The 27,182-nt window shown below is 48.5% G+C and overlaps 2 protein-coding genes and 1 long non-coding RNA gene across 4 annotated transcripts; 2 read left to right on the forward strand and 1 right to left on the reverse strand.

Moving 5' to 3' along the window:
• Positions 1–39: 39 nt before the first annotated feature.
• Positions 40–8,819, forward strand: LOC310667751 (LHFPL tetraspan subfamily member 5 protein-like). Of its 2 annotated transcripts, XM_083420672.1 has the most exons (3): positions 43–1,211; positions 4,900–5,142; positions 8,684–8,819. In XM_083420672.1, the coding sequence occupies exons 1-3, from the start codon at positions 779–781 to the stop codon at positions 8,710–8,712; spliced, it is 705 nt and encodes a 234-aa protein (XP_083276798.1). In that variant the 5' UTR covers positions 43–778; the 3' UTR covers positions 8,713–8,819. The 2 variants fall into 2 exon arrangements, with proteins under 2 accessions (XP_083276797.1, XP_083276798.1); XM_083420671.1 differs by lacking the exon at positions 8,684–8,819 and having other exon boundaries at positions 40–1,211; positions 4,900–5,469.
• A 972-nt stretch (positions 8,820–9,791) lies between these two features.
• On the forward strand, positions 9,792–10,779 carry LOC310668020. The gene is made up of 2 exons (XR_014506550.1): positions 9,792–9,967; positions 10,126–10,779. It is a non-coding gene; the product is annotated as an uncharacterized lncRNA (long non-coding RNA).
• PCSK1N (proprotein convertase subtilisin/kexin type 1 inhibitor) lies at positions 10,210–21,050 on the reverse strand. Its single transcript, XM_083420596.1, has 3 exons — positions 20,886–21,050; positions 15,039–15,634; positions 10,210–11,069 (listed from the first exon to the last, which is right to left on the reverse strand). The coding sequence occupies exons 1-3, from the start codon at positions 20,934–20,936 to the stop codon at positions 10,808–10,810; spliced, it is 909 nt and encodes a 302-aa protein (XP_083276722.1). The 5' UTR covers positions 20,937–21,050; the 3' UTR covers positions 10,210–10,807.
• Between the last annotated feature and the right edge of the window lie 6,132 nt (positions 21,051–27,182).

Below are 27,182 nucleotides of genomic sequence, written 5' to 3' on the forward strand. Positions count from 1 at the left end.
CTGCCTGCCCCCTGCTGGAAACGCGAATTCCTTGTCTGCAGAGGACCATGAGATGTGTCTGTCTGCATTCCCGCATTTTGTAGCCGATGTGCATTTTGGAGGAAAGGGACAGCTATTCTGGGCCCTCTTCCTCCCCAGCCCCAAAACACCGCTTCTTGTTTTTCCAAGCCAGGACATGAAAGCGTGCCTCCATCCTCGCCTGGAGGGAGCGCGGAGCATCTTCCTGGCCGCTCCTCGCTGAGCGACCGAGCTAGGGAGGCGAGGACGAGGCGGCCAAGTCAACCTGGGCGCCGGGCCAAGTGGCAGCTGCTTTTGCCTCCGTCGCTGGAGGAAATAAATCCGGGTTTGTGGAATGAGGATGGGAAGAGCCGGAGAGCAGCATCTCCCTCCCTCGGCGCCCCGCAAAGGAAGGTAGCCAATCTCGGGGAAGGAAGGAAGGTAGCAGCCCCAGCCGAGGAATGCAGAGAGACTGCGGAGGAAGCGAGCCGAGCAGCCCTCCCTCGCCCCAGAGGGAGCCTGGAACCAGCGACAGGGAAAGCTGCAGCTGCTGGAGCTGAGGAATGCAGAAATTTGCCCAGAGGAGGAGAGGAGCCAAGAGCTGAAAACCAAAGCAGGGCATCCGCAGCCGGAGGAAGTGGGCGCACGCTGGATTGTGGCGCAAAAGGGACACGGCGACCCCCCCCCTTCCCCGCTGTATCCTTCTCTGGAAAGCTGCTCCCTCGTGGAGGTTGCCCCGGGTGCAAGAGGGCGGGCAGACCCCTTGAAAGAGGGCTGAGCCATGCTGGCAGCCCGAGAAGCAGCTGCGCTCTACCAGACGGACTTCGTGCGCAATGCCAGGGCGGTGGGCGCACTCTGGGCTGGCTGCACCCTCTGCTTCGGCGTCCTGGAGGTCGTGGTCCTGATCCAGCCAGCGTGGGTGCAGACAGCGCCACTCACCTACCAGCTGCCCCCCTCCGGTGTCCTTTTCGACCCCAGCGTCAGCGCCGTGGGCTCCTTCGGCCTCTACCAAGTCTGCAAGGAGCGGGATGGCACCCTCCAGTGCGAGGGGTCACTGGTCACCCTCACCCCGATCCCATCCTTCAAGGCAGCCGCGGTCTTTGTCCTGATGGCCCTGGTCCTGGTGATGGGCAGCGTGGCTTCCTTGGGCCTCTTCTGGGTCTGCAGCCCAGGGACTGTCTACAAGGTGTGTGCCTGGCAGCAGCTTTCAGCAGGTGAGAGAGAAGGTGCCTCTCAATGGGAGCAAATGGCATCTTTCCTGGCATACGGCTGAGTGTGAAAGAGCAGGCAGGCCTGGGCTACCTTCTTTTAGAAAGGAATGGGTGGGAGGGCAATAAATTCATAGAATCAAAGAATCTTTGATTTGGAAGGGACCCTGGTGTCATCTGGTCCAACCCCCTGAAATGCTGGAATCCATGACAGATGGCCATCCATCCTCTGCTTAAAAACCTCCAAGGAAGGAGATTCCACTGCCTCTTCTGGGAGTCTCTTCTACTGCCAAACAGACACACACACACACACACACACACACACACCCCTGTTCACCCGGGGTCATATCCTGCAGAAACCAGCCATGTGATTGCTTGGTAACATATTTAGAAGGCAAACAACAGTGTGAGTCACATGCTGGTGTGACCAACAGACCCAATCCAAGATGAGGCTATGCACCCACAGGTAGGCCTGATTCTCAATAAGCAGGAGTCTGGTTTTACTCCCCACCTAAGTGGGGTCCCCCAATACTCACCTGCGGCGAGAATAAATCTTGCCTGCTACCCTTGACTGTGGGTTGCCTGGCCTTTAAGGTCCTTGAGCTGTGGGCTCCTTCCTTTTATCTGCCCAGAATCTGCCCCTATGTTCAGTCTTATTGGGGGATCCTGGGTTCTGGTATTTTCTGCATCTTATAAATCTAGAACTCAGAGTCACTGACTTAAGCAGAATGGGGACAGATAAGAGAAAGCTCTTCTTTATGCAACCCACAGTTAAACTGTGGGATTCACTCCTCCAAAGCTTTGTGATGGCCACTGATTTGAAGTGGGCTGGACAAATTCATGGAGGAGAAGACTCTCCGGGGCTTCTAGACACGGTGAGTATGTAGTATTACTTCCACTGTCAGAGATACAACAGCTCTAAATATCAGATGAAGAAGGTCGCAAGGAAGACAGAGCTATTCTCATGTTTGGTCAGGCCAATATGGAAGTGGAAGTGAGACAGATAAAAAATCCTACTATGACCACCAAAATGTATGTGTTTTAGAACGGGAGACCCTCTAGATGTCATTGGCTTCTCAACTCTTAGGCAGCAAAGCCAATGGACAGGGCAGACAGCTACTAGTCATGATGGCTATATGCTTCCTCCATTATTAGAGGTACCATTAATACCTTTCCGAATACCAGTCTTTTGAATACCTGCCCATTGAGGGACAAAGTGGAGCCACAGCTGGAGAGAGCTATTGCCTTCATGCTCTGCTTTGGGCTTCCAAGAGGTGCCTGGTCAGCCACCTTGGCAAGCCTTTGTTCTGACTCAGCAGAGATTTTCCTATGAACTATGCAAGTTGAGCAAAATTCTCTTCTTTTGCATAATTTAGTCTGCAATTGTCGCTATTTCTGAACAATTTCTTCTTCTGGTTTTGCTAGCCACGGGGGAGGGGCAAGGAGTTATGCAGGACTCCAGATCCGATTTAACCATCCATCTTTTGAGATTTCTGCAGATGCCGCCTGCACTCTTCCTAGCATATATTTTGCTGCCCTAAGGGCCAGAAACCTGCTGTAAAGAGTAAAAGCTACTCTTCTTGGAAAGCTGAATTCTGTACCCATTATTATATTCTGTGCTTTTTCCGTGTTCCTGCTCAACTGCAGTATACACAGAGCCCTGACTGAGGGCTAGAATTCCCAGTGGCGTAGCGTGGGTGGTGCAAGGGGGGCCGGCCGCACCGGGCGCAACATCTGGGGGTTAGGGTTAGGGGGCGCAAATCCACGGGTTAGGGGGTGCAAATTACTTGCCTTGCCCCGGGTGCTGACAACCCACGCTACGCCACTGAGAATTCCCTTGGAGTGCTCTTGTGCAGCTCCTCTCCATTTCAATGAGGCTTCTGCAAGACAACTTCCTGGTGGATTGTGCCCCATATCAATTAGCAGGAGGGTGGCATCATTCAGATTTCCCCCTCAAGTACCAAAATGTTTGGGGCAAAGGATGGGGTCCTCTCCTGCACCCCCAGGATTGGAGTAGGGGGAGAGAACAGTGCTGGCTCCAGGATGCTGAGGGCCCTCAGACATAGTGCCCCTCTTCGAGCTCCCGCAGGTTAGACCACAGAGCCTAGGACTTGCCGATCAGAAGGTCAGCGGTTCGAATCCCCACGATGGGGTGAGCTCCTGTTGATCGGTCCCTGCTCCTGCCAACCTTGCAGTTCAAAAGCACGGCAAAGTGCAAGTAGATGAATAGGTACCGCTCCGGCAGGAAGGTAAACGGCGTTTCCATGCGCTGCTCTGGTTCGCCAGAAGTGGCTTAGTCATGCTGGCCACATGACCCGGAAGCTGTACGCCGGCTCCCTCGGCCAGTAAAGCGAGATGAGCGCCGCAATCCCAGAGTCGGTCACAACTGGACCTAATGGTCAGGTGTCCCTTTACCATTACCTTAAACCTGGGAAAAGCCAGGAAAATTAACCTCCCTCTCCTCCCCATTATATATTTCTTGCAAAAAAAACCACATCAGCCTTCAATTCTTGAATATACCGTACTTCCCAATCCTCACTCGCTTCACCTGATTACCTAAACCTCTAACATTAAGAGTTGTACCCATAACATTCACATTCTTTATTCTGTATTTTCTAAGCATCTCACTTCTCCTTTTTCTAAGGCACCTGATCTTCTAGAACAGGGATATCCAACCAGTAGATCGCGATCTACCGGTAGATCCCGAGCTGATCCTGGTAGATTGCAGGATCCTTACCGTGTACAAAAAGTTACAGGGGAAAAGCAAAAAACCCACAAAAAACCACAACTCTGTGTAATCCTTCCCCCAAAAAGCTCAACAACTCTGAGCACATCCCTCTTAAAAAATGTTCAATATTTTTGAGCAATCCACCCACCCCACACACGCTCCTCCTCCCTCCAATGACAATGGGTAGATCACTGCCAGCTTTTTTGTACTGTGAGTAGATCACAGTCTCTTGGGAGTTGGATATGCCTGTTCTAGAACATTCTGAGCGAAGTGAGAATTATAGTACTGTGAGGGCAGTGGACCTCTGCTGGTCTTCAGGGTCCTGGTAAATGCCCAATCTTCCCCCACTCTGGAGCTAGCATGGGGGAAAGTAGGTCCCAAGGCTATGGGTTAAGTGTCAAGAATGGGGGGGGGGGGATCAGTAGATTATCATCCTATGGAGGTGTGTGTAATAATAATAATAATAAATTTTATTTATACCCTGCCCTCCCTGGCCAGAGCCGGGCTCAGGGCAGCTAACACCAGTAAAATTACAGTAAAAACATAATGGGGGGGGGACCCAATTTAAAATACAGGTTAAAATGCAATTTAAAACGCAGCCTCATTTTAAAAGTAGCCCATAGATCAAAACCATAAGGGGAGGGAAACAGAAGGGTCAGACTGAGTCCAAACCAAAGGCCAGGCGGAACAGCTCTGTCTTGCAGGCCCTGCGGAAAGTTGTCAAGTCCTGCAAGGCCCTAGTCTCTTGTGACAGAGCGATTGACCAAGTCGGGGCCAGGACTGAAAAGGCCCTGGCCCTTGTTGAGACCAATCTAACCACCTTGCGACCTGGGACCTCCAAAATGTTGTCATTTGTGGACCTTAAGGTCCTCCGCGGGGCATACCAGGAGAGGCGGTCCCGTAGGTACGTGGGTCCTACGTGTAAGGACATCAACTTTATTAACTCTGTCTCTCTCTGTCTCACAGCAACTTGTCAGGCTCTTGGCTGCCTGGTTTTCCCAGATGGATGGGGAGCCCCTGAAGTCAGGGCTCTTTGTGGGCCTCGGGCCAGGAGCTACACCCTGGGTGCCTGCACAATACACTGGGCCTTTACCCTTGCCTTGCTGGGCATAGCCGATGCCCTGGTACTGGCTACCCTGGCTTTCGTTTTGGGGAACCGGCAGGATGCTCTGCTACCAGCAGGCTATGCGCCACCCTCGGGAGGAAGAGGTAAGCAGCAGAATAGCCCCTGTCCCCGTTATTCTGGGCAAGGATGGGAGCCAACAGATGCTCAGATGCGAAGCTGGCAGGAATGTCAGCTGCTGCCTAGCAACGGCCAATGAGACACAAGGATGCATCTGAAATGGGGGAAAGGTGGAGGGGGCTGGAGGCTGCAGCAAAGAAGCCCAGTCTTCCAGGAACCACTGAAGCCCCTCCCTTTCCTCCAAACCACACAAATAAAACTGGTGGCGATGCTTCTGCTAATGCGTATGTGTTCACAAGTCTCCCTTTCTGCCACAAACTGGGATTAAGGACTCTGGGTTTTCTGCTGCCACCAAAGTGGGGGGGGGGTGTGTGATAGAGGAGACCCCATTTTGTCCTCATACCCAGTGGCGTAGCGTGGGGGGTGCGGGGGGGCCGGCCACACCGGGCGCAACATCTGGGGGGGGGGCTCTCGCACTCGCAGCTCTCTGCCCCTACCTGGCTCACAGGTTAGGGGGCGCAAATTACTTGCCTTGCCCCAGGTGCTGACAACCCACGCTACACCACTGCTCATACCCCCTTCAAAGCACTATTTAGGTCTTTGTGTAAAGAACTCAAAGTCTGCACTCCGTTGCCTCACTACTGCCACCACCACCAAAAATGGGATTCTGTGATGATGATGATGATGATGATGATGATAATTTATTATTTATACCCCGCCCAGCTGGCTGGGTATCCCCAGCCACTCTGTGAGTTGCAGATTTGCCCGTATTGTACAATTTCAACTGGTTATAGGGGAAAAGTATAGAGTATACAGAACTCACTCTCAGTGGCATAGCATGGGTGGGGCCACGGAGGGGGGGGCGGTTGCCCGGGGCTCAAAATTCTTAGGGGCACAATTTTTTTTTAAAAAAGTAATAATAAGTAGACAATAGTGTGCCCTTCCCACACATCATCATCATCATCATAATAATAATAATAATAATAATAATTGTTATTATTATTATTTATTTATACCCTGCCCTCCCCAGCCAAGACCAGGCTCAGGGCGGCTAACACCCAATATAAAAACAAGTTGATTGAAATACAACTTAAAAACAAGATTAAAACACAACATTAAAACATTAAAATTAAAATGCAGCCTCGTTTCAATGAAAACTCAAATCAAAAAAATTTGGGGGGATGAAAACATCAGGTCTTCACCAAGGCTAACTGTGTTTGCATGGGCAGACTGAGGAGCAGATTTGGGTGGTGGCCGGTTGCAAGGCTTTAGAAAGATACCAATCCCCTGTCTTGCTGTCCCTTGTCTTGCTTTCCACCCTGCTAAACGCTCACAGGGTGCTGCAGCTGCCACTTGGGTAGGTCGCGGAGCTATTGCCTCTTTTTTTCCAACATATTGGTGGGTGGTACTAAGGGACGCGGGTGGCGCTGTGGGTAAAACCTCAGTGCCTAGGACTTGCCGATCGCATGGTTGGCGGTTCGAATCCCCGCAGCGGGGTGAGCTCCCGTCTTTCGGTCCCTGCTCCTGCCCACCTAGCAGTTCGAAAGCACCCTTAAGTGCAAGTAGATAAACAGGTACCGCTTTATAGCGGGAAGGTAAACAGCGTTTCCGTGTGCTGCATTGGTGCTGGCTCGCCAGAGCAGCTTCGTCACGCTGGCCACGTGACCCGGAAGTGTCTCCGGACAGTGCTGGCCCCTGGCCTCTTAAGTGAGATGGGCGCACAACCCTAGAGTCGGACACGACTGGCCCGTATGGGCAGGGGTACCTTTTACTGAGGATACTTGCCTTGCACCGGCCACTGGCAACCCACGCCACATCACTGCTCATGCTAGAGGTCTGTGTGGCTTGGGGCACAAAGGGCAGGAGGTCTGCTTGTAGTCAATACCCCCATCTTGGTTGTAACTTGATGCCTGATCCAAGAAGGTGTGTATTTTCTCTGACCCTGCCAAGCCCCGCATGAGATATGTCTCAGGATCTCAGGCCTGGCACTAGAGCCACGGGATATTCACCACCAAGCACAGAAAAGGCTCTGCCTAGTTTGGTTCCTGAAGCAGAAAATCTGTAAGCTACCTCTCCACGCCGGAAAAATAAATTGACTAACTGCACTGCATACACACAAATAAATTTTAAACAGACAGCTTCCCCCAAAGACTCCTGGTGGAGTATAGTTTGCCCTTACAGAGCTACACTTCCCAGAATATTTTTTTGAAAAAAAAACCTATAGCTCCTAGGATTCTTTGGGGCAAGTCATGTGCTTTACACATGTGGTTTGTATGCAGCCTGACTCTGTGTCTGAAGTCAAGGTCAGCCTGAGAGTTACATAGACTTAGAACATGCAGAAAACCTTTATAGGGAGGAAATGAGAGAACCATTAATTCCTTGCCTGGGCAACTGCTCACACCTCCTCCCTCAATACTTGTAACCCTGACCCCCAGCATGGGAGAAACACTTAATTAAAAAATAACCAAAAATAACCAACCCTGGATGTATGAAGTTTGTCCTTAAAAATGCCTTTAAAATAGTGGTGGTGACACTGTTTTATATTTATTTAAAAAAACTAAAAACCTAGGAAAAAATAATAACAATCCTAGTACCCTATAAAATAGAGGCAGCTGAAAATTAGTATGCTGGAATGTGATGATGATGATGATAATAATAATAATAATAATAATAATAATAATAATAATAATAATAATAATTTATTTGTACCCTGCCCATCTGGCTGGGTCTCCCCAGCCACTCTGGGCGGCTTCCAACAAAGATTAAAAATACATTAAAATATCACACATTAAAAACTTCCCTGAACAGGGCTGCCTTCAGATGTCTTCTAAATGTCAGGTAGTTGTTTATCTCTTTGACATCTGGTGGGAGGGCGTTCCACAGGGCGGGCGCCACTACCAAGAAGGCCCTCTGCCTGGTTCCCTGTAACTTGGCTTCTCGCAGTGAGGGAACTGCTAGAAGGCCCATGGTGCTGGACCTCAGTGTCCGGGCAGAACGATGGGGGTGGAGATCATAGCTGTCAATGTTTCCTTTTTTAAAAGGGAAATTCCCTTATTCTGAATAGGATTCCTCGCAAGAAAAGGGAAAAGTTGACAGCTATGGTGGAGATGCTCCTTCAGGACACTAGCCAATGTGACACTAGCCAAGGCCTCCGTACCCAAATATGCTCACAGGGCATGTGCCACAATGCCACCTATGATGGTGTCTGCCTGAGTTCAGAGGGAAGGTTATGGGATCGTAGAACTGTAGAGCCGGAACGGACCCCAAAGGTCATTCATTTGTTGCAGGATGAAGCGACTTGCTCCAGTCAGTAGCACAAGGAACGCAGGACAGATGAGGGCATGAACTATTCTCTGACCAGTACATCAAAGAATTGTAGACTTGGAAGAGGGAACCTGAGGGTCATCTAGACCAACCCCCTGAAATTCAGGAATAAAATGTGTTGGCCTCGGTGGGGTGGGGGAATTGGGGCTCTCCTTTGGAGACCAAATGTCTTGCTTAGGCAGGGACACGAGAAGATCAGTGTCTTTCCCGGTCTTTTTCTTCCCATTCCCTGTATGCACACAGGTGTGACTTCAGCGCTGACTCCGGACTGATCTCACCTCCCCAACGGACATCCTTCAGAGTCGGTCGCTCGCCACAACAGAACCATTTTCTTGCTGTGCGTAGCTGTTGCAATAAAGATATTTTTTATTTTAAAAAATGCTACATTGTGATGCGTTATTAGTAGGGATATTGGAGAATTCTGCCGGAAACTGAAACGGAAGCAGAAAATGCTGCAGGTTGCCTGTTTGTCCAAGTCAGGAACGGAAATTGTGTGAGCAAATATGTCTTTTCTATCAGTGGCTGGGATTCAACGAAGTAGCTGCATTTGCTGAACAAGGTCTGTTGGTGCAACAGGACTTCCATCCCACCCGCTAATTCTTCTCTGGAGGGTGGGGGGAAACCCAAGTAGATCTTGTTAGACACACACACCCATGCTCTCTCTCTCTCTCTCTCTCTCTCTCTCTCTCTCTCTCTCTCTCTCTCTCCATTTAGCACTATGTTGAAGTCCACCCGTTTTTTTAGTTCCTGATCATTGTGTGAACCATCAACCTTATTTTCTGCATAGTTTTTGATTTTTGTTTATTCCACTGAAATTAATTATGCAATTATGCCGTCAGTTGTGTAATTTATTTTTTCAGTTTTGGGCAATAGCGGACAGCGAAATGAACAAGGGAGGTTTCAGTGGGAGCCAAACTTCAGGAGAACCAACAGGACTGGTTGTGACAAACACAGGACAGGATGTTTCCGGACATCCTTGGTTATTAGTTATTTCTATAGCTGTTTTCAAAAGGGATGCAGGTGGCGCTGTGGGTTAAACCACAGGACTTGCTGATCAGAAAGTCGGCGGTTTGAATCCCTGCGACGGGGTGAGCTCCCGTTGCTGGGTCCCTGCTCCTGCCAACCTAGCAGTTCGAAAGCACGTCAAAGTGTAAGTAGATAAATAGGTACCGCTCTGGCGGGAAGGTAAACGGCGTTTCAATGCACTGGTCTGGTTTACCAGAAGCGGCTTAGTCATGCTGGCCACATGACCCGGAAGCTGTATGCCAGCTCCCTTGGCCAATAAAGCGAGATGAGCGCCGCAACCCCAGAGTTGGCCACAACTGGACCTAATGGTCAGGGGTCCCTTTACTTTTACTTTTGTAGCTGTTTTCATAGGCTTTGAAAATCATTTATCTTATTCATTCTCACTGGAACCCTCCAAAGCGGTAAATATTTTACCTGTTTTACAGATGAGAAACTTGAGACTGGACAAAAGTTTTGAGTTGCCTCAAGCCTGTCCTGTAAAAAGTTCCCAAGGGCAGTGGCGTAGCATGGGGGGTGCAGGGGGAGGGGCTGACCGCACCGGGCGCAACACCTGGGGGTTAGGGATAGGGGGCGCAAATCCACGGGTTAGGGGGTGCAAATTACTTGCCTTGCCCCGGGTGCTGACAACCCACGCTACGCCACTGCCCAAGGGCGTTCAGACTTGAACCTCTGGGCTCCATAGTTCAACAGAGTGAAGGGTATTTGAAAAATGTTTGAGAAGATGACACCAATGACGTCAGCGCTACATTAAAATACCTGGTGGGCTCTTTATTAATTCATCAACACCAAAAACTCTGGCCACAAGCAGGATCAAACAGGGCGACAAATCAGCAAGAGGGCGCATATGTCTTTGTGTAACGTGAATGTGGGTGAACACAAGGCATCTTACAAACCGGACATACACAAGCAGGGGGGAAACTCTGGTGGGCCAAGGGAGGAGCAAGGGATGAGAGACAGGGTTGAGGTAATGGGACTATTAAGGCAGAAGGAAAATCAGGGGTGGGGGGTGGGGGTTATTTGAGCCACTTTTAAATATTTTTTTAAGCCAAGATGGCCGCCAGCTCTGCATTTGACATGGGAGATATGATCACCATCAAACTGCAGCTTTCAATCAGGACGCCCAGAAGGTTAGCGGGGAAAAGAGCCCCTCCCCATACAATAACAGAACTGGGATTTGGGGAGCCCAGTGATAGGCTCTCCCCCTTCCTCCTCAGTAATTTGGGGTCACAAGGCAGAAAAGAGGCAGGAACAAACACGAGGTCCACTGACATTCAGAGACTGCCAGAGAGGTGGGGGGCAGGGGCGAGTTGGCTCCCCCAATCTTTTTTATGCCAATTCCTCCTATTCAGGCAGATACCGAAGCCTCTGCATCCCCCCAGAAACCCCCCTCCTCCCGACGGCCCCTTCCCCTTCTGTCCGCTTGACCCGTTGCAGCTGGGGCTCCCCCCCGGCCTCCCCACCTAGTCGTTTGACCCGCAGAAGATTGGGGGGCTCAGGCAGGTCTCCTCCGTCAAAGATGGCACGCCGCAGGCGCCGGGGGGGCGCTGGGAAACGCTGGGGGGTCAGGTTGCCCGCTCCTGCCAGGATCCGGCCAACCAGGTATCTGCAAAGAAGAGCAAGAGAAAGAGGTGAGTACAGTGGTGCCTCGCAAGACGGAAAACCCGCTAGACGAAAGGGTTTTCCATTTTGGAGGTGCTTCGCAGGACGAGTTTGCTATGGGCTTGCTTCGCAAGACGAAAATGCCTTGCGATTCCTGGGTTTTTTTCCCCCTCCCCCCCATTTTCCCAAGCCGCTTAACAGCTGTTCACTAAGCCGCTTAACAGCTGATCGCTAAGCCGCTTAACAGCTGATCTAAGCCGCTTATCAGCTGATCTAAGCCGCTAATAGCCTTTTAGCAGCTAATCCGCTAATCCCTTAAGCCTTTAATAGCCGCTAATAGCGCTAATCCGCTAATGGGCTTGCTTCGCAAGACGAAAAAAAACGCAAGACGAAGAGACTCGCGGAACGGATTCTTTTCGTCTTGCGAGGCACCACTGTAATTGGCCATGTTTGCGGCATCTGTTCCCTGTTTGTGGATAAGAGTAATAAAGCTATCCTTCCAGGTTTTCGGTAGCTTTCCATTTGCCAAAATATTATTCATTAGGTTTTTCATGGGAAGAAATAATGCTTGTTCTAACTTTTTATAGTAATTAGCTGGGAGACCATCTGGGCCTGGTGTCTTTCCTAATTTTGATCTCTGTATAGCTTGTTGCACCTCCATAGCTGTTATTGGTGAGTTCAAGATTTCAGTTTTTTCCTTAGGTATTATTGGTAGCTTATTTTTGCCCAAATAATCAATTATTTTTTCTAGAGTCTCTGGACCTTCTTTATATAGTTTTCCGAAAAAACTAGCAAAGTTTTTACTAATTTCCTTCGGTTCTTGAATCCATTTGTCTTCAATTTTATTTTTATTGATAATTCTATCTTCCTTTTTCTTCTTTAATTGCCAGACCAAAAGTTAGCCAGGTTTATTTGCAAACTCAAAGTTTCTATGTCTCAACCATTTTATCTTCCAAAGTTGCCTGCCATCTCCCCTCTCCCCAAAAAGGCTGGAGACTGAAGTTGCAATTTCTGATGGCATACAAGTACCGTATACCCTCCCACACTCGCCTTGCCCACTAAACCCCACTTTCGTTGACAGAACCCAATGATGCCATTGAAACTCCCAGACATGGATTGGTTAGTATGGGCTCTGCTCTTCTAGATTTCCCAGACGTAATAGGACTGGAAATGCCCCCCCAAAAGATGTTGGACTGGTTTTGTATGCCACTACAGCGGCAAGACTTTTATTAGCCAAAAACTGGAAATCACAAGAAATACCAACAATAGAAGAATGGCAGATGAAGATGTTGGATTTTTTGGAGCTGGCCAACCTGACTGGAAGAATCCGCGACCAGAAAGAAGAGGAGACACAAGAGAATTGGAAGAAATTTAAAGAATATTTAGCTAAATATTGTGATATAAATTAAATAGAAAATTCCTTGGAAATGATAAATAGGCTTAGGGGTAGAATAAGAATATGTGGTAGCAAATACTAAGGATTTGAAAATTAATAAAGAAGAAGAGGTTAGTAAATGAAAGGAGTTAATATCAGTAGAAATATGAATTTGGAGAACTTCTATACTTGTGATATAATGAGATTCAGTAAGAGGCGATTCGAGGAAGTCAGTTATCAATGTAATGAGAATTAGGTATTTGAAGAAATAATTTTTCTTTGTGTTTAATTTATTGTAGTGTAATGTGTTTTTCTTTGTTTGTGTGTTTCGTTAGGTCATTTTTGTGATAAATGTGGAAAATCAATAAAAAAAATTTGGGGAAAAATAGATTTCCCAGAGGTAACACCTGGATTTTTCTCTTCCTTGGATTAGTCTTCCCCTTCTCCATACTCTAGGATAATGGCTTCTTAGATAAGTTGAAAGCTTATCCGAGATTTCTTACTGACAATGTCAATACTGGTGTCCAGACTTCCAGGGAAAACAGCTTGCCCCCGCAGTGACCATCTCCCATTGTGTGTGTCCCACAATACTTTGTGGCTCACTGCGGTTCTACAGCTGATAAGACAAGCTTTCCTCACCAGCCAAGTCGATGTGGGAAAAGGTTCCCTTAAGGTAGCAAACAGAGAAATGCAAGCACTTGGACTCAGCCCTGTCCTTCCAAAGGGCTTCTTGATCCAGGGGGCATGGAGAGCAGACAATGTCTACTCCTCCTCCTGCCATCCTTCTCCAGATCTCTGCATGCACACGCGCGCGCGCGCACACACACACACACACACACACAAACACACATATACACATATGCTCCAGTTCCTCTGGAATAGCATGGAAGGGAGTGCAGGGAGCTGTAGGAGAAAGGAGAAATTCCTCTCTCTCTTTTGCACTCACAGAAGGTGCCTCTGCTGCATCAACTAGCCTTTCACGAATGGATGGACAGCATTGGATGCAACCCAGACAGCCTATAATGCTATATAGGTAAAGGTAAAGGGACCCCTGACCATTAGGTCCAGTTGTGGCCGACTCTGGGGTTGCGGCGCTCATCTCGCTTTATTGGCCGAGGGAGCCGGTGTACAGCTTCCAGGTCATGTGGCCAGCATGACTAAGCCGCTTCTGGCGAACCAGAGCAGCGCACAGAAATGCCGTTTACCTTCCCACCGGAGTGGTACCGATTTATCTACTTGCATTTTGACATGCTTTTGAACTGCTAGGTTGGCAGGAGCTGGGACCGAGCAACGGGCGCTCACCCCGTCACGGGGATTCGAACCGCCAACCTTCTGATCGGCAAGTCCTAGGCTCTGTGGTTTAACACACAGCACCACCCGCGTCCTATATTGCTATATATCATAGTTTTATTACATTTTACTAAAATTATTACATGCCAAAATCTACCTAAAGTGAAGCAGGTCCCTCCTTACTAAGAAATTAGTGACTGCGCAGTGCACTAACTAAAATTCCAGAATTCCACCTGCGTGTAAGCCGCCAGATGCAAATCTGGGGACCTACCTGGAATATCCAGGTGGGGGAGGGGCTGTTGGGCCCAGCAGCATCGTTCAGATGCTTTGAACTACAATTCTCATCAGCTCCCGCTAGCATGGCCAGCCGTCAGGAAAGAGGGGACTTGTAGTCCCGGACCTCAGGAGGACCTCAGGCTGAAGAAGGCGGTTCTAGGGCCCAGATTTTCTACACTGAATATTTCCTAGGCTGTGGTTTTCTTTAAAAAGGTAAAACTGCTGGAGACCATACCTTGTTCTTCTGCCTAGCAATCTTGCCCTTTGTTTCCATGTGCGTGAGGCAGGGGCAGGCTGTGTTAACGCACAAGTTGTTTAAAACCATGCATTTCCCAAGCATTGTTTGAATCTTCTTGTATTATTGGATAATTATTTTTATACTCCAAAAAGCCAGTTCATCATACAAGAGATGGGACGTCATTGCTGGATTACACCATTTCAGGTGAGGGTTTGCATTGCTGAACGAGTGCCTCTTGCAAAACAAACTCCCTGCATTTGGACAAAGAGCTTGCCAGGGAACTCTTCTCCACGACAAGCTACTTTTCTATATGCATGGTTAAAAAAAAACAAAGTGGAGATAGTCACGCAGACATAGCCCCACACCTGAAACCTGAAACCAGGAAAACGCTTTACTGCTTGATTCTGGTGAAAATATAAACTGCCACTGAAATTTCTTATGTACCACTTCCTATTCCATTAACTGCTTCCTCAAATGTACTATCTTGTTATTTTAATTATATATTCTATATAAAAAGAGAGGTGTATGAAGGCAGCCTGAATTTATTCTGCAATGGAGGACGATGTGTGGGCATTCTGCACATGCTCATAGGCCATAGCTGTCAACTTTCCCCTTTTCTTGCGAGGAATCCTATTCGGAATAAGGGGATTTCCCTTTAAAAAAGGGAAAAGTTGACAGCTATGTCATAGGCACTCCCTTCTTTATTGCTTCCTGTGTTACACAGCTGAGAATGACATTCCAAACAGGTTCTGGGGCTAAGCCCTAGCTCAGAAATGGGACCCCATTCCAGCTACCTCAGCATCTCTGGGTCCATCTCCCCAGTGGGTTCTTCCTCCCCTCCCAGCTCCTCTTGGGGTTCGAATCCTCCTTCTGGGACCCAGTGGCGATTTCGCTGTGTTTGAGGTGGGAAGGAGTTGCCTGCTAAGCCGGTCTCATCATACTCTGGGTACAACGGGGCCCCCTTTGCTTCTTCCCAAAGCCTGAGCAAGTTGGCCAGATAGGCAGACTCCTGGTCCCGGCGATGCCCGTCCTGAAGGAGGCGCTGCAGAGCGAGGGCCAAGCGTTCGTCTGGCTGGAACTGGTTCCCTGGCGGTGCCACCGCTCTCTCTAGCGCCTGGGCCAAGCGGTCATCTTGCAGTTGGTTACCGGTGGAGGCCATGGCTCTCTCTAAGGCTTGGGCGAGGTGCTCTTCCTGCAGCTGACCACCAGGGGACGACATGGCTCTCTCCAGCGCTGCCAGCCGGACGAGTTCGGGGTAATACACCTCATTGGCCAATGCAGTCTCGACCGCCTCGTAGGGCACTCCCTGCAGCTCCCGCCGAACCCTTCGGGCTCCCCCAGGTAAGTTGTGGTTCAGCCCTCCACGGGAGCCCCCTGTGCTGGGGAGAGGCTGTAAGAAACAGGGGGAAAGATTGCAAACTGAATTTTAAGGAAAGGTCAGAAGTCAGGCTGGCAGCAATCGCAGGGAGGGGGGCACGGTACCACCTCTGCCCCACAGCAAGCCAGTCGCTGGGCATTTCGTGGTGTGGGCCATCATACATCAATATGGAACAGTGTAATAAAAAAATGTAAAGTCTTGTATATACAGTCATACCTCGGGTTGAAGTAGCTTCGGGATAAGTATTTTCAGGTTGTGCGCTGCGGCGACCCGGAAGTAGCGGCGCGCGTTACTTCCGGGTTTCGCCGCTCGTGCATGCGCAGGTGGTCAAAGTGACGTCATGCGCATGCGCAGAAACGGCAAATCACGACCCGCGCACGCACAGATGCAGGTTGTGTTCACTTCTGGATGCAAACGGGGCTCCGGAACGGATCCTGTTCGCATCCAGAGGTACTACCATATAATAAATGTTCATTAATGTCGCAACCAAGCATGTACATAGATATGTGGACCACATGTCTGGAGCAGCACAGGAAGACCGTCCGGAAACCATTTTGACTCCCAAACTGACCAAATGTTTTCTCTGCAAGGAGGGAGGGGGTGAGGGAACCTTCCAATTGTCTCAGCAATTGGGTAATCACCATCTCAAAGGAATGGCCAGACTACCAGGAAAGGCATTATCAGATAACCTGGCAGACAGGAAAAACAACAACATTCAAATTTCTGTTGTAGACCGCCTTTTCTGTGATGTAGGTGTGATGTTTGTGGGTGGTGGTCTTGGGTTACACCCCTTCTGTGATGTATGTATGATGTATGGAGGGGTGGCCTTGAGCTCCAGGGCAGGGAATTTAAAATGTCTATATAAGGGCAGGCACACCTATATTCTGGGTCCTCCTCAATCCTCCTGCATGTGAGGGGAGCACCCTGTTGCAGCAGCTTTAATAAAGATCAGGTTTACTAGCTGCTTTGCTTCTCAATATTCTCTGGTTGGCCTCTGTTATTTTCTCCTACCGATAGGGAACCCACTTAAGGACTCCATATGGGCTCTTGGATACCCCATAAGGGAAAAAGGGCTGATTTTGTTTACAACAACAGCGAAGTACAAAAAAGCCATTTGATATGTTTAAAGTAACTTAAGAATTAAAGTGAAAACAAAAATGCTAAAGGGCACAATTCAACCAAAAACAAAGCACTTTTACATCTTGGGTAACATCCACACCATACATTTAAAGCAAATTGACAATGGTTTTGACAGTCCTGGTTTCCCCCAAGCAATTCTGGAAACTAGTTTATCCCACATGGCGCTACCATTCCCAGTACCCTTAACAAGCATGTTCCCAGGGTCCTCTGGGGGAAGCCATGTGCTTTAAATATATCGTGTGGATGTGACCTTATTGGTTTTAGCAAGGGGAAGCGCTTAGCCTTTGAAACGATACCAAAAAGGTCCTGGCAGGACACGAGGTAAGTGCCGCAGGAAGATCATTCTGAGTGTCCCAAAAGAACAGCAAATGGTTATTGAATTTATTGTCGTTGCATTTTTTTGACTCCCAGGGAAATGAATTTGTGGGATTTTATGCCTCAGGTGCCACAATAACGAGCTTATTTTCTCCTGCTCCAGAAGGCAGGACCCAAACCAACGGATTCAAGTTACAAGAAAGGAGATTCCAACGAAACATTAGGAAGAACTTTCTGACAGTAAGAGCTGTTCAATGGTGGAATGGTCTCCCTTGGATGGCGGCAGACTCTCCTCCCTTGGAGGTTTTCAATGAGAGGCTGGACGGCCATCTGTCAGGGATGCTTTAGCTGAGATTCCTGCTTTGCTGGGGGTTGGACTAGATGACCCTCAGGGTTCCTTCCAACTCCACAATTCTACGATTCTAACTCAGTCAGTCTTGCTCACGATGCACCTTGACTTTTGGAGGTGTCATTTGCTGTTCTGCCTCCAGCAGCAAAACATCTTGGATCAGCCCTGGTGTTTAGGCGCAACTACAGTCATACCTCATGTTATGTTTGCTTCATGTTACGTTTTTTCAGGTTGCGTCCCGCGGCGACCCGGAAGTACCGGAAAGGGTTACTTCCGGGTTTCGCCGCTTGCGCATGTGCAGCACGCGCATCTGAAGGCAGCCCTGTTTAGGGAAGCTTTTAATGTTTAACAGACCACTGTATTCACCACCCGACCCCACCCCCACTCATATTCCCCCCCCACACCTCTTTCCCCCTATTCTTCCTAATGTCTCAACAAATGAAACCGATTTGTAAAAAAAAAGTTGTTACGTGGAAAACAAAAATATGAGAGACTTTGCGCATACCTTTGTAAATCAAGAAAATATTTAATAAAAATACATTTAAAAACCCCACAGACCACTGTATTTTCATACTTTGTTGGAAGCCGCCCAGGGTGGCTGGGGAGACCCAGCCAGATGGGCAGGGTATAAATAATAAATTATTATTATTATTATTATTATTATTGCACAAAATCATGCTTTGCGCATGTGCACAAGTGCCAAATCACGCCGCGCACCTGCGCAGATACAGCACTTCAGGTTGTGAGCTTTTCATGTTGCGAACGGGCCTCCGGAACGGTTCCTGTTCACAAGCAGAAGCACCACTGCATGCTGAATTATCAATCATTACTCAGCGAGCTTCATGGCTAGGGGAGGCGTGGGGGTGAATACTACAAAGCAGAGGCAGATTTAATTTTGAGTGAGTAATTGAGCCGAAAACTGCCTGCACATTTCCTGCTCTGACGTCTAGAAGAACATGAGATAGAGACTTAAAAAAAATAAATAAAAAAATAAAAAAGCCAAGCCAGAAAACTAGACTATGCCTGAGTCCCTTCTATTAGACTATTTCCAGATTTTTCTTCTTGGTTTCACTCTGGATTTTTGTCAGATTTGTGGGAACTGCAATAATTCTGAAACAGCTAAAGGACAGAAAATGAGATGGTTTTCTGGTGAGGCAGGTTTTCTGGTGAGGCAGTAGATATTTGCAGGACCAGTTGTAGGGACTGAAAAGCTCACGTCACAATAAACTATTTTGCCTCTTGACTGCCATAGTATGGCATTTTGCTTCTCCCTTTGTAGATGTAGGAGTTTATATTTCTGCATCTCCAGGTGGTATAATTGGTTAGAATCACATCTATTTTTCTATTTTTCTTCACATTTGTAAAAAGGCTTTGATGAAGACAGAACAACAAAGGCTGAATTTGTGTGTGTGTGTGTGTGTGTGTGTGTGTGTGTACCAGGAGCCTGTTTCCAAGTTCTGACCTACTAGCCCAATACACACAAATACGATCTATACCAGCCACACTCTTTTCCCAATTGCAAATTGGTTATTGCAAATCACCACATGTCCTTCATATATAAGCCATATCTACGTAACTAACAGCAGCCAAATTTCAGGGCATTACTAATCATTAATAACGATTAGCATCATTGTTATTATTAACATATCAATTTGCACCATGCGCCCATCTCACATCTGGGGACCAGTAACCAAACTTCCGCTGACTAACGCCTACCCAAATGGAGAAATTTACTTGAGCCGTAATCAAGATTCAGGAGCTGAAAGACCCTCTGGAAATGGGGTCAAGGGAGATCAGCCAGTAGAGGAGGCAGATGGGCCAGACTAAGGCTGGGCATCTCTGCAAGGATGTGCACAGAAGCCCTTGAGGATGTGTCACAGTGGAAGATGCTCCGCAGTCTTCCTGCAGAGTTAGTCACAACCACCAGGAGGATGGTTTGGGTACACTGAGAAATCACTTTGGTGGTTGTGAGGCTCTCCTGAGCTAAGGGGGGCTCCCTTCAGCCTCTCCCACCTCAAACACACATTCTACATATGTGCAAAAGCCCAGCAACATCCAATCTGCCTCTGGCTTTGTTCAAACTACCACTGCCCCTTAATAAGGAGTCAAGACTCCTACAGTTGAGATGGGTGGCAGCGCACAGAAGACAGGCCATGGACATAAAAGCCCATAAATGAAAATGGTGCCTTAATATGTTTCCAGTTTATTGCAGGTTTTAAGTATTCTTTGATATATGTTTTCATTCCTGCTTTTAACTCTTGTCTTTTATTGGCATTTTTAAAAATGTTTTGATTTTAATGCTGGTTTTATTTTTCTGTAACTCGTTTAGAGGCTCTATTGACAATCAATTAGTATATGAATTTTGTTCAATAAAATGCCCCAAAATACATGCCCTGAATTCTTTTTTAAAACGAATACTACATGGCATGTATTTCAGTACCCCCTCACTTTGCACCTCCTTTTACACACACACAAACACACACGCACACACTCCGTCTTGTACAGATGGATAACAGGTGCAAAAATAACGGCGTACTTCTTTTGCGACCCATCTGCCCACTCGGATATCACACGCACAGACACACCCCGCAATTTGGCTTGCACCCGTCACACCTTTCCCACAAAAACCCCACACCCTTAGCTCATCCTTAGTCCCGCGCACCCACACTTTGTACACAGCAACGCCCCCCAGCACTCGCTCGACCCTTTGCGCACATGCACACTCTTATTCTGCCGTGCGTAATTCTTGGAAACGATGGAGCTGAATTCGTAACGCATCCTTTACCTTTCCACCCACAAAAGCCCCCAGTTGCTCACAGAGGGAACAGGCATGAGTCACGAGCACACGCAGAAACACACACACGAGCGCCTTTTTTTTGGATCGGCGGGTGAAAAAGACGCACAAATGACTCGCTGTTTTTTCCTTCCCAGCACAGAAACACACGCAGATTGCCAGATGTCATGCACAGTTTGGAGAGCATCCTTATTCCAGATCACCATCATTTAGATGAAGAACGCTTCTCATCCCCCCCCCCCATCCCCACAGTGCCCCATTAATTGGGCTCTTGGGTGCCCCCCCCCCACGCCTCTCCTTTCTCCCTGGGCTGCCAACGACGACTATTCAGTCGTCTATACAGAAATCAGATGCGCGCCCTCCAGAGCGCGGCTGGCTGCGCAGAGGCAGAAAAGCAGGTGCGCCACAGAAAGGTGCCACAGAACCATCCAGCCCAATGGTTCTGGATCTCTCCAGCAAGGAAGCCAAGCCGCAGGGCCAGGGGCTCGTCTACGTGTCCTCTGGGTGTGGAGTCCCCAGATAACCCGGCACCCGTAACGCGCGATATCCGATCCCTCGCCCCCTCCGCGGATGCTCGCCATCCCGCGTGGCTCGCGTCCCCCCGGTCATCCTGCCCGCCCGGCGGGCTGATGTTCCGGCGCTGGTTCTGGGTTCGAATCGCCTACCTTGGCGGCTCCGAGGCCCGAGAGCAGCGCAAGCAGCAGCGCTGGGCCCATCGCTCCCTCTGGGTTGGACGGGAGGCCGAGGCTGCCCAGACGACGGCGGCGGCGACAGCAAGCGAGCGACGGAGCCGAGCCCGGACTGCGCCAGAGGAGGCGGCGGCGGCGCCAGACAAGAGCCGGAGCTCCGCCTCGCCGCCGGGCTCCGCCTCTCCCCATCGCTCCGCGCCCGGGGCTCAAGGACAGCGGGGGGCATAGGAGCCAGCGGGGGGAGGGCGAGGTGCCTTCGCCCCCCTAAAATATTTGAGCATCTTTGAGCCCCACCCCAAAGTTAATGGGCATTGTCTCCTTCAAATGGTTTTGTGTGCGCCACGTCTTATGATGGATTATTCGGGGCGAGGCTTACCTGCCCCCCCACCCAATATTTTATTGAAGTTGGCACCCTTGGCGGGGTGCGGGGGGAGAACACGCACGGCCACGCCGGTACCTCCGCTTCCGATTTCACCGGCCAAGGACAGGGGCCACCACGAGGAAGGCGGTGCCCCGGAGCGCGTGCAAAGTGCATCCCTTTCAGCGCCAAGCGATCTGCACAGCCTCCGTGACTGTGTAGAAAGGTGTGGTTTTGTTTTGTTTTATTATTATTTTTAAAGAACAAACCTTTTTCCTGAAGGGAATCATACTGTTAATCTCTCCCCCCCCCCCCCTCTATGGAGTTTAATTTCAGACAGAACTCACTTTTGGCCTGCTTGCCAAGAAAAGGGGTGCATTATTATTTAATTTTATATTAGTTATTTATTAATTCCATTAAATTAAATTTAAAATAAATTTATTGAATTTATCCAAAGAGCACAGGGCGCTTTGCAGTTCTCTGGCATAGATAGAGCAATGTTGCCCAAATGTTTCTGAGCATGTGTAGAGTGCATTCACCCTGCCACTTACTCAGAGAGAATTTAAATGAAGGAAAAAGCTACCTGGCGTCTCTTATTTTCACCTCCTGCTTCCAGCCTTCCTCATTATATTCCTCTTTTTCCTTCCAGTGCCTCATTTAGTCCATCTCCTTTTCCTTTCCTTTTTAAAATGTTTTAGCACCCATGGCACCCACAAAGGGTGGGATAGGGACACCCCATATTAAATTCACAGCAATCCCGCGATGTAGATAATGCTGAGAGTTACCACCCGATCCAAGGAACATCCCGTGAGTTTTGTGGCCAGGCAGCTTTTCACATCCAATATGTTGTCCCCTACACAGTGGCTCTGGCGTCCCCTTTAAGATACTAGTCAACTCTAAAAGTCTATTTCTGCATTCATGGTGATTTGTGCTTCTTGTGGTTAGTCACAATTCCCCTTTCAATGCTATTTGTACTTATCTGCAAAAGCTTTGGGATGGATATACTGCTTCAATTTCATTTTTTTATATATAAATTTTTATTAGTTTTTTAACAGTAATTAAACATACTTTTCCATCTTATACAAAAAATTTTACTTATCAATCACATCTGAAAATTTTCCAATCTAATCACTTAATATACATTTCTTATTTCCCCTATTACATTAAATCTCATAACTAATATCTCTGTTCTTTTTCTACTTTGCAACATTTCATCTATTTCTCCTTACAAAACTTCTTGTAGTCCTACTAACGTAATTTGTTGATTACAGTTGCTCTTCAAATAATTCGTATATTTCCTCCAATCTTCTGTGAATCTCTGGTCCCGCAGGTTTCGAATCCTTCCTGTCATTTTATCCAATTCTGTATAGTCCATTAATTTTGTCTGCCATTCTTCTTTCATCGGAATTTCTTCTTGCTTCCATTTCTGGGCTAACAATACTCTGGTCGCTGTTGTTGTTGTTTCCAATCAGTGCCTGCTGCATATGTTCTTCCTGCTGAAATCCTGTAACTTTCCATACCACAAATGTTCTGTGTTTTGTCCTGCTTTTGTGTCAAGAATATGTTGCAGGTTAAACCCACAATAAAACTCCAGCTTGGAGACGTTCAAACGGCATAGCTACTGGAGCACCCTTCAGGCATAATTCATGTAAGCCAAGTGACTCTAGCAAGCTCAAATTCCCTTTCAGGTGTCTTCCAGAGTGAATCTGGTTTCAAGCATTCACCACCACTACCAAGCCCAGTGTGGGTTCAGCTCCTGCGGGCGGCTGACTTCCTGGACCCTCTGTGTATCCTCTGGGAAGAGCCAACCAAACATACACAGTGGGTGCCATCAGGACTGGCCTTTGGGACAGAATGAGCAAGAAGGGACCTCAAATGCAGCAGGACTGGCTCACCACATGTTGACATAAGTACAGAAATGCCCACTGCCAACTAAAGTGTGATGGCCTGGGACTCGGGCTCAGACTCAGAACCAGAGGACACTCAGTCTGCACTGGATCCTCTGAGCGCCAGTGTGGTGTAGTGGTTAAGAGCAGTCAGTAGACTCGTAATCTGGTGAACTGGGTTCGCGTCTCCGCTCCTCCACATGCAGCTGCTGGGTGACCTTGGGCCAGTCACACTTCTCTGAAGTCTCTCAGTCCCACTCACCTCACAGAGTGTTTGTTGTGGGGGAGGAAGGGAAAGGAGAATGTTAGCTGCTTCGGGTAGTGACAAAGCGGGATATCAAATCCAAACTCTTCCTCTTCTTCTTCTTCTTCTCCTGTTTCAGGTGGCATCTGAACCGAATCTGGGGCCTGATTCTGAAGAGCCCCAGTCGGCACAGGTTCCCCTGCAATAAGCACCGGCTGGGCTGAGTCAGGGGCCTGAGCCTGCCCTGGCTCCAGATGTGGGGGTGACCTCGTTGCCTTCAGCTGGGCCATCACTTACAGCTGCTCCACTACTGGTTGGGTCAAGAGAGGCTGAGGCGGCCTCTGGGTCTAGTAACCCACCGACATCTCCCGAGCTGCAGAGACTAAGGTCTGAGAGAAGGAGAAACCTGAGTACTTGTAGGAGGAGTGCTTGACTTCGGGTGAGACAGGGAGGTGAGTCACCAGTGATCAGGACTGGCTGTTACCCCGTTAGAGATAAAAGGCTGTTGGACCCCACCCCAGTTTGCGGAAGCAACATTTCTGCTTGCTGGAACCTGCCTGAGACCCTGTGCCTGACCTTGCCTGGTTTCCTGCCTTGTGTTTTGCCTTGGCCCTGTTGGACTGACTCCTCGCGGTATCCTTGGATTTGGGACCGGACCTGGACTGCATTGCTCAGGTTAACCCCCAGGCCCAGCACATAAAGAGAGGGAGGGGGCATAAGACCATTTGCAGTAGACCACAAGCTGAACATGAGTCAACAGTGTGATGCAAAAAAAGGCTAATGCTCTTCTAGGAGTATTGTGTTCCAAACATGTGCAGAGGAGACCAACCATGATGATGATAGTAATAATAATAATTTATTTATACCCCACCCATCTGGCTGGGTTTCCCCAGCCACTCTAGGCGGCTTCCAACAAAACAGTTAAATACAGTAACCTATTAAACATTAAAAGCTTCCCTAAAGAGGGCTGCCTTCAGATGTCTTCTAAAAGTTTGGTAGTTATTTTTCTCTTTGACATCTGATGGGAGGGTGTTCCACAGGGTGGGTGCCACCACCGAGAAGGCCCTCTGCCTGGTTCCCTGTAACCTGGCTTCTCGCAGCGAGGGAACCACCAGAAGGCCCTTGGCTCTGGACCTCAGTGTCTGGGCAGAACGATGGAGATGGAGATGCTCCTTCAGCTATACAGGACCGAGGCCGTTTAGGGCTTTAAAGGTCAGCACCAACACTTTGAATTGTGCTTGGAAATGTACTGGGAGCCAGTGTAGGTCTTTCAAGACCAGTGTTATATGGTCTTGGCAGCCGCTCCCAGTCACCAGTCTAGCTGCCGCATTCTGGATTAGTTGTAGTTTCCAGGTCACCTTCAAAGGTAGCCCCACGTAGAGTGCATTGCAGTAGTCCAAGCGAGAGATAACCAGAGCACGCACCACTCTAGCAAGACGGTCCGCTGGCAGATAGGGTCTCAGCCTGCATACCAGATGAAGCTGGTAAACAGCTGCCCTGGACACAGAATTGACCTATGCCTCCATGGACAGCTGTGAATCCAGAATGACTCCCAGGCTGCGTACCTGGTCCTTCAGGGGCACAGTTACCCCATTCAGGACCAGGGAGTCCTCCACACCCGCCCGCCTCCTGTCCCCCCAAAATGGTAGTTCTGTCTTGTCAGGATTCAACCTCAATCTGTTAGCCGCCATCCATCCTCCAACCAAGAGTCTGGGAACTAAGCCTTATGAGGAGCACTTGAAGGAGCTGGGAATGTTTACCCTGGAAAAGATGAGAATGAGAGGAGATATGATAGTCACCTTCAAATATCTTAAGGTCTGTCACGTGGAAGAGGGAACATGCTTATTTTGTCCTGCTCTGGAGGGTAGAACTCGAACCCATGGCTTCAAGTTACAAGACAGGAGATTCCAACTAAACATTCAGAAAAAAACTTTTTGACAGTAAAAGCTGTTCAGCAGTGGAACAGCCTCCTACAAGAGGCAGTGGACTCTCCTTCCTTGGAGGTTTTTAAGCAGAGATTGGATGGCCATCTGCCATGGATGTTTTAGTTGGGATTCCTGCATTGCAGTGGGTTGGACTAGATGACCCTTGGGTCCCTTCCAACTCTAAGATTCTGTGATCAAGGGAAGTCATAGTCCCGCTCTATTCTGCCTTGGTTAGACCACACCTGGAGTGCTGTGTCCAGTTCTGGGCACCACAATTTAAGAAAAAGATTGACAGGCTGGGATGTGTGCAAAGGAGGGTGACCCAAGATGTCCAAGGGCCTGGAAACCAAGCCTTATGAGGAACAGTTGAAGGAGTTGGGTATGTTTAGCCTGGAAAAGAGGAGATATGACAGCCATCTTCCAATATCTGAAGGGTTGTCAAATGGAAGATGGGGCAAGCTTTTTCTTCTTCTGCTCTGGCTGGTAGGAGCTGAACCAATGGTTTCAAGAAAGGAGATTATGACTAAATATCAAGGAATAACTTTCTGACAGTAAGAGCTGTTTTACCGTGAAACAGCTCCCCACAGGAGGTTCTGGACCTTCAGCTGTGGGCCAGTTTACCGTCCCTCAGACCATGTGGTGGGCCGGACTAGATTTTTTTTTGGAGGGGGGGGGGAATGAACAAATTCCTATGCCCCACAAATAACCCAGAGATGCATGAGTAGAATGTGTGCTTTTATTTAAAATGCATCTCTGGGTTATTTGTGGGGCATAGGAAGTCGTTCTGAAATACACACATTCTACTCATGTAAAAACACCAGGCAGGCCCCACAAATAACCCAGAGATACATGAGTAGAATGTGTGCTTTTATTTAAAATGCATCTCTGGGTTATTTGCGGGGCATAGGAAGTCGTTCTGAAATACACACATTCTACTCATGTAAAAACACCAGGCAGGCCCCACAAATAACCCAGAGATACATGAGTAGAATGTGTGCTTTTATTTAAAATGCATCTCTGGGTTATTTGCGGGGCATAGGAAGTCGTTCTGAAATAAATAATTATTGCTTCCCCAAGGGTGTCCTTGCCTCGTAAGGAGGACCGGAACCTCGGCAGGAGCACGGTTGTAAGGCACAGTTCAGTTTACATTCTTGTAGGATGTTAAGTCAGAAAACAATATCTTTGATATTGGTAGGGTCATTTTCCTTTATTCCCCTCCCTGACCCTGACTCTCTTACAACAGTTCTCAACCCCCCCCCAAACAAAATAGTCTGCCCCCCCCACAAGGTCTGAGGGGCAGTGGACCAGCCCCCTGCTGAAAAAGTTTGCTGGCCCCTGCTAAAGAGGATGGGGTGGGTATTATCTAAAGTAACCTAACTGCATTACTGAAGCAACATTTAGAAGGTCTGCTCCCTTGTCTTTGTCAAGGAAATGTAAGTATTGGACAACTCCCTCTAAGCAACGCTGCTCTCTACACTAGGGAGTGGGGACACACACCTTAAAAGCAGCATCCCTGCTCTGCTCTCCATAGCCTATATTTTCTAGTCCCAATGTATTCATCCTCCCCTCCATTTCCTGCATCCACCCTCAACCCCTTCAGGCCAATGATACGTTTTCCTCCTGTGTATAATCCTCGCATGATGGAACCAAATCTCTCTCTCTCTCTCTCTCTCCTTAATGTTGGGTTCATCTTGTCTTGACATTTGCAGAACTTAGACCCACGCACCTAAAGAGAGAGACAGGCGTAGAGAGAGATGATTTTTGCATCCTGTGTCCAGTTTCTGAGCATCTAAGGCTTCAGTCCTAAGCACACACTGCCATGAACGTGACATTAAAATCCCCATGACATGCCAAGCTCTC

This window comes from Podarcis tiliguerta (genome assembly GCF_965153285.1).
Source record: "Podarcis tiliguerta genome assembly, chromosome: 17".
Taxonomy (NCBI): Eukaryota; Metazoa; Chordata; class Lepidosauria; order Squamata; family Lacertidae; genus Podarcis; species Podarcis tiliguerta.